Raw genomic sequence first — 12,521 nt, forward strand, 5'->3', positions numbered from 1 at the left:
ATTTCGATTTAGAATTTTTATATTGCTGAAAATCTGCTGTAAGGTAGTTTACGAATGCTTATTATTAATAACTTAGTTTACTGTGATTTATTAGAGAAATACATATTCAGATGATTGGTTTGTTTCGGAGGTGGGGAGAAAAACGATATTTCTAGAGTATGTGAAATCTGCCACTATCTGCACAAAGTAATTTGCAGAACAATAAAAAGAGAGAGAATACAGGCTGTTACCTTGCAGATCGTAATCGCTAACTTACAGTTGGAAGACTCCTTCGTTTAACCTCTCTGCAAGATTACAGTTAGACAACATACATTTAAGACGTATTCATAATAGCCCCCAAATGCCCTGGTACGGCCGAGAGTGGGGAGAGTCTGCTCTCCCTCTCCAAATGCTCTCTCATGGCCACGCGAATATATAGCCTCTGACAGGGAAGTCCTACTCACTGCCTTCTCGTGCCACGGGTGTTGTTTACGAAATTGAGAGGACGAGAGCGAATGTCCGACACTTTAACCGGGTTGGTGGACATGGAGGGTCCACCTAGGGGAGTTGGAAAACCCTGATTCCAAACCAACGGTGCACATGGGCTCCAGGATCCTGAAGGAACGAATGGCGTACGAACCTATTGTTGGTCACCGGCTACCATGGGAATGCATCTCCTCACGATGCTCCACTTCCTTGTGGATCAGACATTTAGGTCAAAGGCTCCGGGTGTGGCCCCCTAATAAAACCACCTGCTTCAGTGTGGGCACCTGGGCAGTATCACAGCCCTCACACAAATCAAATGGGATTTGTAAGGCGCATATTTATCTAGTGCTTCTTTGTACCAATATTTATGTGTTTAAATAAATAAATAAATAAAATAGTTCATAATTAGAGGCTTTATGGATCAATGTTTTAGGGTTTGAACACCTTTAGTGACGATTTGTAATCACTACAGCTTACATTATAAGTCAAATTAAATCATTGTAATCGTTGAGGCATGTGGACCAGATATTTCAATATCTCCGCAACCTATGCAGATTCAAAATGCACTACATATAATTCACTATGATTCATTAAAGATGCTCCACGTTCTATTCAGAATCTTCAACACGAACGTCAAGTCGGTTAAGAATGAAAACCAAGGAACCTCACGTCTCACAGTGAGCTACCGAACTCTAGATCAATGAGCTAGAGGCCAATGGCGTGCATTTACAACTTTATTCCATTTGGGACTGCAATATGGTTGTGCTCCAACCTGACTTGACGGTGGGGGGTATGTTCGAAGAGACACACAATAGGACGAAACAGCTGTTACATGTTTACTGATTTCTAACTGTATCCCAACAGTTATCTAGCAATAATTTAACAAAGTTAAAGATTAGTTTTAAAAATATCTATGGAAAAGTTTTACTTACTTATTACTACACCTTGACTTAATACCATTCAAATTATAATCAGTAGAATTAGTTTGGTCATGTCTAGTCGATAAGTGTTGGTCAGCATCAACAACAGATGACGGACTAATAAGATTAAATAATTGGCAGAGTACATTATGAATTAATAATGGACATATTGGATGATTCACTGGACATAAATGTATTAAATATACACCTTGAACAAGGCTGAATTGACTGAATATCCATGCAATAGTTGCATCAGTTAATGAAGAAACTTGATTAGAGAATAACTCGTCTTTATGTGGATTGTTATAATTATTATTTTTATGAAATTCCAGATTGGATGAGATTAATTGGACAAGACCACTTTCAAACTAAAATTAAAAAAAGTTGATTAAAAAATATTTTTAGGGAAAAAACTAGTATTTTATATAATTTACATAAGTCCATTTACTGAGTGTACAAATTTGTTATGTCCCAAACAGAATTGTGAATGGTAACTTTTGAGGACTCTTTATGGACCGATATGATGCGTATATTTCATATTGCATAACTATTAAGTGACTAAACTATTCGTATTCATGTTCCTTTTATTATGAGCTTTATTTTGACCTATAGACTATTACTGTACGATTTACCATTTTTGAGCTATACCCAGTCTATTAATTACTGTCTCCCCTATTCACAGCCACATTTGGTCAATTCTCGTACATATGTTATTTTCTATTTAATAGTATGTTGTGGTCAGTTTGATTGGTATATAAAACTAGTACGTTTGAGAATAATGATTCATATTGCAGATGCTGTTATTAGTGTTCTGAACTTAACTGGCTGGGCTAGGCAGAAAGCAGGACTGATAAGTACTCAAGACTGCTCATACAATTTTGTGCATCATTGCTCCGATCGATAATTCGCTCTTCTCTGATTGGCGGGGATCATCATGTCATATACTAAACAGGGCACGCACTCACACACAAGATATAACAAAATTGTTGTTGTATAAGTAACTAGAATATATATATATATATATATATATATATATATATATATATTCCCATTCATTTTTTCATAAGCTTTCGTTTGACCTAATTATTATTAGTACACGAATTACCATTATTTATAGTTTCCCCTACTGACAATTACTTTGGGCTTAATCTTGTATAACCGTTATATGGTATGATGAGTTCTGATTTGCTTGTTTGTTTGAGAAGTGATATTCATATAGTGGATGCTGATTATTGTGTTCTGGACTGAACGGGCTGTGCTGGGAGAGAAGTTACTGTATGGAGGACTAATACGGATTTAGAGTCGATTTAAGGCTACTAGTCCTGGTTGGAGTGTCATTGGTTAGCTCGGGGACATGGTCATAGAAATCGATATTCTTATTGGTAGTTTGTCATGTGATACTTGACAGTGCCATAAGTGACAACAAGCTCCTGAACCACCGCGTTGGCATCCATTGGTGTACACGTCAAATTTCAATCGATCCACGACATCATGCGATTATGTTCCATTGCCTGTGCTGCATGACTATTTCAAACGTGTCACTTTTGAGTCCAACTAGAACTATGAGGGTGGTATCCTGAAGCTAGTTACTAGTAATCAAATGATTATTATTAGTATAGAGAGACGATAAATGTCAATTTCTAAGAAATAACACTGAGTCTAAAAAACATGAGTGATGAGGCTACGATAATTTAATAGGTGTTATTATATTAAATCAAAGACTTTGGAGACAATATAGGGATATTTTTTGAGGTTTTTTTAGGGCATCATTTTCTGACGATAATACTAAGTGAAATGAACGAATATATTAACAGCTTATGAAATAGTGTAGTGTCATGAAGAGTATTTGTATAGGTCTGTCACTCCATAGATAGCATTCTAAAGATCGTGCAACCTAAAGACTGAAAATGTTATCATACACCTCAGAATAAAAGCTTGTGAGAATTATGGTACGACTTTTCTGCAGATAATGGAATGAGCTACGCCAACAATGAGGTTAAATATTTTCTAGGGAAGTATATCCCATTTTAGGATCATAGCATATAATTGATGAGGTTTCAGACAGGTATATATAAAAGCTGAAGGTAAATATAGTAGATGAATACCAACAGTCATAAAGCCATCGAATAAAAATACTACATCTCATGGAAACCGATCTGTTAGGCCACCATGAGAAACCTGGAAGCAACGGACGGCCGTGACCAGTGGGGATAATCTGTGTCAGGTGTGAGGTAGTTACCCAGAAGACAGTGACGCAATTTTGTGGATTGATTGAAGTTAGACATTAACACAGTTGGATGCCGACTCAGTGGTCTAGAGGTTAAATGCTCGCACACGAGACCGAAGGTCCTAATTCTGGTTCTCGCATGTGCACTGCTGAGGAGTCCCGTACTAGGAGGGTAACGACCGTTCAGTGCTATCAGGTTTTCAGTGGTCTAACTTAAATCGGTTTATGGCTTCAATGAAATTCAACAATCTCTATAACCCCTTACTACTACTCTATCTGTTTTGATCTTTGAATAACACTGATTGATTCAAAGAACCAGGGTATGCTATCCAACTGGTTAAATCAGACTAATTCGAATATACTTTAAACCTGTGATTAAACAATTTAGGGTTATATCCCGACGAGAATTATGAATGGTAACTTTTGAGAACTATTTATGAACCAATACAATACATATATTTTTACTGTATAATTATTAACTAGCTAAACTATGCATATCCGTGTTCCTCTTATTATAAGCTTTATTTTGACCTATAGATTAGTATTATACGATTTGCCGTTTTTGAATTATACCCAGCCTATTAATTAGAGTCTCCCAACTTTCACAACCACTTTTTGCTAGATCTTGTACAAATGTTATTTCCTATTTTATGGTGTGAAGTGGTCTGTTTGGTTTGTATTTAAACCCAGTATGCTTGAAATACATGACTCATATCGCAGAGGCTGGGATTGATATCCTAAACTCAACAGGCAGGGTTAAGCAGGAAGAAGGACCGATAAAGACTCGTACGGGTTCACGCGTCATTGGTCCGGTCGATAATTCACTGTTATCTAATTTGCGGTATCATTACGTTATATATTAATAGGACACAAGGCCACAAGCTATAACAATTTATAGTAATTAAAAAAAATCAACACACTATAAAAATGTACAACTTACAAGAATTTTTTGTAAAATCTGTTTAACTGGAGTTGCTAGACTACTAGTATTAATATCATTTCTAGATGATGATTGAAAATGATTATTGACTAGTTGATTACCAGCAGAGATTAATTCATCTTGATAAAGAGAAATAAATGGAGTTATATATTTCCAATAATTTAAATATTGATAATTTGTTGTATCTTCAATAGTATCAGATTTCATTGTCTCTTCATTATGAATTATAGATTGTAACCATGCAAGTAACCAATAAGGTGGAGTTAATTGACAATCATTATTTGAATACTTTAAATAGGTTTGAATTATACGAAAATTTATTTTATTAAATATACATTCATATTGTATAATATTTTTAAATTTATTCTGTTCTGAATAACAATTAGCGTTAACTGTATTATCTTTTCGATAGGATGATGATGATGAACTGATTAAATTTGATTTTACTGAAGTTATAATAAATGATGTTTGAGACCATGCCCATGAATAAGCTGTTTCTAAAGATGTAGCAACTATATTGTGCAATGATTCAGTAGATTTATTTTGTGTATGAAGTTCTCGAATTTCCTTTTTGTATAAAGACAAAAAAAACAGAGATTATCATAAATCGTCTCGTAGATCTTTAAATTAACATTTTTAAAGTTAACTTTAAAATGAGTTATACAATTTAAAAAGAGGTTATTAATAACAGAATCGAAATTTCGAATACTAATTAATATGGTCAGAAAGTGACATGAAGATCCCAGGTTAAATGTTGTGTGTGTACAGCTGGAGACACAAACTTGAGCGAAACTTTTCAGTAGTCCGTGGAATTAAATGGTTCGCTGATTTATTTTTTATTTATTTTTATTTACAAAAGCCATCTATAAATTAAAGAAATCTTAATAAACTGTCTAACTAAACAATAATCATGCCTTATAAGCAGAGATGGATGGTGGCTAGTAATGGAATCTACGACGCGTTTTGTCCTCTTTGGGACCCGTCATCTGGATGTACCTGCATCCCAGAGTTCACAATGAAACTCGAATCCCATACCGCCCTAAACATAATTGAGAAGATTCAAACAACCAATATAAAAATGAACTAAAACTTCACCCCATTGTACAAGCCAGTGGTTGTTTGGACTCAGTAGCCAAGTGGATAACGTAATGGTGTTTTAATTGGACGATACTGGGTTCGAGTCCCAGAATGGACAACTCTAGGATGCAGATCCATCCAGCTGACGGGTCCCAAATAGGACGAAACGCGCGTCCTAGATTCCACTGCTAGCCACCATATATCTCTGCTTTTAATGTTTATAATTCAAGGCAATATCGAGGCAATCCGCACAGGATGTCCATATGTCTGATCAACTACAGTCCTAAACATCAATGGGAAAATTCAAACAACCAATAAAAAATAAGTAATCATGCCTTTATTGATTCTAGTGAGAACTCTTAATTGATGGAATTAGACAGTAACTTGCCAATAAAACCGGATGACAATCACATGATACGGTAAATTGACTGAACTAGGGATGAAAACAATTGGATTTCGAAACACTGGTCCAAAGTCGACGTAATTACATGAAAATCTAAGGGTAATGGCTTTCAATTGACAGCCGAATCGATCATATAAAAATGAACACACTATAGAAACAAGGTGAGGTGAAATTTAATTAAGTAAATAAATAAGATCATTTTTAAGGAAGCTAAAATATTCAAATGAAAATTGACAGTTATAAAAATAATATATAAGCTATACAATATAAATTGTTGAATGATATGAAGCGGAATAGACTACTGACACTTATCACAGCGATGTTGATTAGATGAGTCGGAGTACTTTTTAACGCTGACTTGAAACACTGTTTGTTTGATGACCAGCTGATGTCATCGAGTTTCTTTATTTACTGAAACTGTTAACTTTAAAGATGCTTAATTTATATCAACACAACAAGCTTAGCTCCAAGCAGTTGATCAAAATGTCCAACGTTTATATAATTCGGTTCCCCTAAAGTAAATCAATTTCCGAGTACATGATTTAAAAATCCCTAAATGAATGAACAAAACGATCGTACGTTATTAAAGTCATGTCAGTCAGACTGTTACACATTGTACATGTGGGTGCTCTTCAATTACAGTTAACAATATTTATTTTGACAATACTGTGGTGTGCACCTTTTATGCAAACAGACATAATTAGTATGTGGCAGGAATCGGAAGTAGAGTATTTACCAGAAGACGAGTGAAATAAAGCAAAGAGGAAGCAAAACGAAGAACAATCGATTTAACAACAGGATCGAAAGATTGATGAAGCATGCAAAGGATGACTGAAGGAAGACATGCAAATGGTGTGTTTAATGTATGATTTTCACATTTTACCAAAGGATTGTGTGATTTTGCATAAAAACGTAAATTGGTTTTCCCCAACTCGATGTTCAAACAAAGAAATTGGTCTATATATATATCAAGCATAGAGCATTAGCCAAGATTTGAGAACTGTATTATAAGTCATACGTACATCGTGTGTGGTTTAAAGACAGTAATCAGTTACCTTGGCATAAGGTATAAATCTGTGATTCAACAGCAGAAAGTCAAGTACTTTAAGTAAATAAAGTACAAGCTTGTGTACTGAGCAACGACATCTGTCTACTATTATTAGACTATACAAATCAAAAAGGGAATACAGTAGGATTAGAACTTGCAACCCAACGATTAAACATCTATTTCATTAAAATTAACTAATATAATAATACTACTAACAAAATATGATATAAACATATATGAATAAGTGAAGTAATTACTTTAAATTTAAACTGGAAATTCTCATAAACTGATGTATTAATCATCCTCAATTTTAATTTGTAATTATCTAAACCAGAAGGATTCAATTGTCCAGTTGGTAAGAAACATTTCAATCTATTCCAATATTCCAATTGAATTAATAAATCAAGCAAGAGAATAATTGATAATTGATTAAAACAATCTATTGAATCTAATAACATATTTATAATAATAATAATGATATTATTTAATGAATATGAATAAGGAATAGAATTAGTCAATTCTATAAACATTCCAATTAAGAGATAAGGGAAAAACAATGTTGAATCGGTCGGCATCGTTTTTGAAGATGATGATGTTAACGAAAATGACGAAATTGGATTTTGTGGAAATTGATATAGTCTATTTAAAAACTGTTGTAAATGTTGTTGTCGTTGTTGTTCGTCGCTGTCCGATGATAATAATAATGATGCTGTTGCTGCTGATGAACAATCAAATAAATCATGAAATAATTCTTTTAATTCTGGCCATGATAAATTTGTAACTATTGGTTGGTTATTTTCATTAGAGTATAATGATGGAATACATTTACATACAATAAACAATGTACGTAATGTCAACTTGAAATGCTTATAAATGAATATTGATTTTAACAATTGATTCAACATTGGTGATTGTGGTTGCCAAAAATTACAATCTTTTGTAGTTGATGAAGTGGGCAACACGCAATTATCATCCTTGTTCATTGTTGAATATATAGTTTGTAATGATAACATTACAAATGAAATTATTGGATTTAATAATGATGATGTTGTTGATTTTTTCTGATCATATTTATTTTTTCGAACCAAGGCATCTAATTTGAGCCAGATTTGATCAACGTATTCTTTAAGTTTGGACGAATCTGTACCGATTAAGTAGTTCTGACCATATTTTGAACCGGGAATAATTAAGCGTAGTAATAATTCTGCAGCCCAATCGATTATATCTTTTATAGTGTATAAACTCTGATCAGGATTTGATAAGAATGATGAAGAAGATGATGATGAAACGGTGATATTTTCCACACTATGAGTACGGCGTGATAACTCGGATGCAACATGTGTTAGTTTATCCAAACCGCTTGATTTAATTCTCAATCGTTGTTGACTAATGAGTAGAGATGAAAGAAATTGATCAGTCAATGTGGCGGTTAATACATTTACAGAAGATTTTGCAGATTTATACATATTCGACACCTGGATTGATAAAAAAAAATCAAGAAAGACTATTTACAACTAAAGGATTTGGAGTTTTTATGGACACACGTACATTACGAAAATACTCTAGAATCAAGATTACGGTTTACAGTTTTGCGTGAAATTCAGATATTCATTCTAAGTATAAATTCACTTTATAATAAGAAACTTTTAAGACTTGATCTAGGTCACTTCAGTAGGATAAACCAATTATCAAGCTAAACAAAGTAACAGCTGTTAACAAGATAAACTTCATGTCACCTCTACAAAAATTATTATTATTCTGAGCCCCTAAATACCCTGGTACGGCCGAGAGTGGGGAAAGTTCGCTCTTCCTCTCGAAATGCTCTCATATGGCCACGCGAATATAGCCCCTGCCAGGGGAGTCCTACTCACTGCCTTCTCGTGGCATTACTGTTGTTTACGAAATTGAGAAGACGAGAGCGAATGTCCAGCGCTTTAACTGGGTTGGTGGACACGGAAAGTCCACCTAGGGCAGTCGGAAAATCCTGATTTCAAACCAATGGTGCACATGGGCTCCAGTATCCTGAAGGAACGAATGGCGTATGAATCAATTGTTGGTCACCGGCTACCATGGGACTGCATCTCCTTACGATGCTCCACTGCCTTTTGGACTAGACCTTTAGGTCAAAGGCTCCGGGTGTGGCCCCCTAAGAAAACCACCTGCTTCAGTCTGAGCACCTGGGCAGTATCACAGCCCTCACACAAATCGAGTGAGATATGTGTGGCGCATATTTATCTGGTGCTTCCTTGTACCAATATTTATGTGTTTAAATAATAATAATAATAGACATCAGTCACGTAGTATTAAACCCAAATATGATACTAAGTAAAAACAATTAAAAAGTAGTACTGATAGATAGGTAATAAAATATAAACAGTTAATTAATTTATTCATTTCACTAACCAATTTTGGATTAATTAATTTAGTTAAATGAAAATGTGATAGATCAGATATTTGTTTATCTACAATTTCACATAATCCCAAAGCCATATCCAAATGTAATCTGAGTGGAATAAATGGTTCTTGTGACTGCTATAGACAACAAGAAATAAACAAAAAAAAGATCAGGAACAATAATATCTTATCTGAAATAATGGTTTTTCTTTATAAAAAAAACGTAATAATTTATATAATTTCATGTGATATATGATCAACATAAACCTGAACAGTGGAGTTCATCTATGTCGGATGTGGGGCAGTTACCCAACGAAGATAATGGAAGACAGTCACGCAATATTGTGGATTGATTGAAGTTAGATATTAACACAGTTGGATGCCGACTCTGTGGTCTAGAGGTTAAGTGTTCGCACACGAGATCGAAGGTCTTGATTTCGGTTCTCGCATGTGGAGTTATAGATGTGCACTGCTGAGGAGTCCCGTACTAGGAGGACAACGACCGTCCAGTGCTTACAGGTTTTCAATGACGGTCTTACATTGGTTGGTTCATGATCTCAATTAAAACTCAACAATCTCCACAAACCTATGCTGATGATATCTTTCAATTCAGTAATTTTTCTAATGAGTCATAGATACTTTAAAGATATACAGGATATGAAAAAAGTCATAATCAAATCTACAATAATTAAATTTATAACCGTATTATAGTATAGAGTACTGCTGCTATGGATATTTGCTAAATGGTTTGTTCTCAAATAAAATATTCAGCAAATCGACCAGAAAAGCATTTTTAGTGTTGAAGATCATCTACATTTTTTAAAATATATAATGATATCTTACTACTTTACTTTTCGACTGTATAGTGACCATACACTAAGTGGTAACCCGTACGGTGTTTGCTTAGTCCTTAATGGTAACTGAATGCTATCGATCCCTTGGAATGTTGTCACTAGTTAAAGCGACTTGGTATTGTACGTACTAGTTTGGGTGTCAAATATTATAAAGTGATCGGGAGGAAGCCCTGTTTGACTTGAGTTTCTTGCTAGTCGGGACTCACCGGCAAAACGAGTCTACGACCTTGGTGGAACTAATTCTTCTTGAGGCATTCGAACTCACGTTGTCAAGTGTCATAGTTAAGAATGAGATTTAGTAATTATATAAAAATTCGCGTATACGGCTTCGGGTCAAAAAAAATGTTGTATAAGAGCTTGTTATACCATCATGCTTCTCAAATAAGCGTAGGTGAGCGTCTACAACTTAAGGATTAACAATCGAGTTTTTTAAACACTAAATCAACACCTTCGAAGTTAAGTATAGTGAGCAATTACAATTGTAGGGTGTTTTAAAATCATGTATTATTTATTAATGTTCAGAGTTTAAATCAACTGTGAGCTAGTCAGTCTATATGATGCAGTAGAATAAAAACTAGATAAATATCACTACTAGGGAAAACTTGTAAAGATTGTTGTACTTTACAGTTGATATCAGGAATTAATTTTAGTTATTTAAGCATTAAATTGATAGAACTCATCCATGATTATAATAATCATGTAGGTACCAGTGACTGATTTTGAGAAGAGATTCCTAAAGTTTTAGTGACAAGCCGTGACTAATGGAGTTTAACCTTGTCAGGTGAGAGGCAGTTACTAACTGAAGAAGATGGAAGATAGTTTCACAAAATCGCGAATCGATTGAAGTTAGACATGTCAATCATTATGTGGAGGCTCAGTGATCTAAAGTTTAGGCGCTCTTTACGAGACCTAACGGTCCTGGATGAGATCCCCGATAAAGTTGTGTATGAACACTGATGACAGTTATCACATTAGAATGATTCAGCTGTTTATTACTTCCTGGTTTTCAATGATTATCTAACTAAGATCAGTCCCATGATGAAAACTATGAGGTTGGTGTAATTCAGTTGGTACAGTTGTTTTCCCTCTTCACATAGTATTGAACTCCGTAGAGTGGGATACTGTTTCCAAAGTAACTGGAAATTCATAATTAGCATACATTTTGCCGTAGTTTATCTTTTGAACAATAACAACAAGAACAAATCCAGCAGTGAGATATTTACAATTATTAATATACTCTGCAAGACGGTGATTTTACATCGGTTTTCATATGAACTACAAACTATCCAGGCTCTTTACAACTTAAATAAATTCTAAGAACTAACCACACTAATACCAAGAACCCTGGTGGAGCAGTATGATATTTCATAAACCCGGAAAAAACTTACAAGATCCTTGAATGCATCCCAGCTGAAACGTGATAAAACAAACGGCATAATTTGTGTAGAAACAATTTGCTGAATAATGACAAAGTGAATCGATTAAAAATTCTACTTCTTTGTTATTTGGTTGCATAATATGAAATGGTGCTTCAATGACCAATTGAAGCAAAATCTGAAAAATGGTGAAAAGCATGAATAAAAGCGATATGATAAAAAAGACCCAATATTTCGATTATTGAACAAATATACTGTTTGGGGGGACTAACTAAACCAATGTTACAGTTAATCTATTAAGACATTAATATCTGATTATCTAAAAGAAAACAAATGAAATTAAACAGAAACTAGACGGTTGGATAAAAGAACTGTTTATAAGAAGATATTATTACTGAGAATCAGTTCTCCTTAGAAGGGAAAGAAGTAATAACTGGAAAACTAGTGTTACAAGACTATACAAATGATACAATAAGAGCAAGTCATCATCATATATCCATATATTGTAGCTAATTTCAATCAATGAAGATTCACAGACTAGTATGCTAACTTTTTCTCGTTCGGAAAATACCGTCTCCTACGTTTACATTGCTCAATGTACATGCTTCATTACACATGCGATGTACTTCAAAGATGTTCATGATTAAATAACTGCAAACAACTTATGCCTTTCATTTTGAGCGATCATAATTTACAGGTGGAGAATAGCACAGAGTACATTTATTTATTTATTTATCTAAACACATAAATATTGATACAAGGAAGCACCAGATAAATATGCGCCTCACAAATCTCATTCGATTTGTGTGAGGGCTGT

The 12,521-nt window shown here is 34.2% G+C and overlaps 1 protein-coding gene across 1 annotated transcript in view; it reads right to left on the bottom strand.

The window, feature by feature from the left end:
- Smp_212160 (hypothetical protein) overlaps window positions 1-11,843 on the bottom strand; it is a gene marked incomplete at both ends in the record, with an annotated part of 52,422 nt that extends 40,579 nt beyond the window's left edge. The window contains 5 exons of the mRNA XM_018795511.1: window positions 1,398-1,753; window positions 4,580-5,119; window positions 7,338-8,555; window positions 9,484-9,612; window positions 11,781-11,843. Coding sequence (XP_018649816.1) covers window positions 1,398-1,753; window positions 4,580-5,119; window positions 7,338-8,555; window positions 9,484-9,612; window positions 11,781-11,843 — 2,306 coding nt within the window. The remainder of the gene's footprint in view (window positions 1-1,397; window positions 1,754-4,579; window positions 5,120-7,337; window positions 8,556-9,483; window positions 9,613-11,780) is intronic.
- Between the last annotated feature and the right edge of the window lie 678 nt (window positions 11,844-12,521).

This window comes from Schistosoma mansoni, chromosome 2 (genome assembly GCF_000237925.1).
Source record: "Schistosoma mansoni strain Puerto Rico chromosome 2, complete genome".
NCBI classification, from domain to species: domain Eukaryota; kingdom Metazoa; phylum Platyhelminthes; class Trematoda; order Strigeidida; family Schistosomatidae; genus Schistosoma; species Schistosoma mansoni.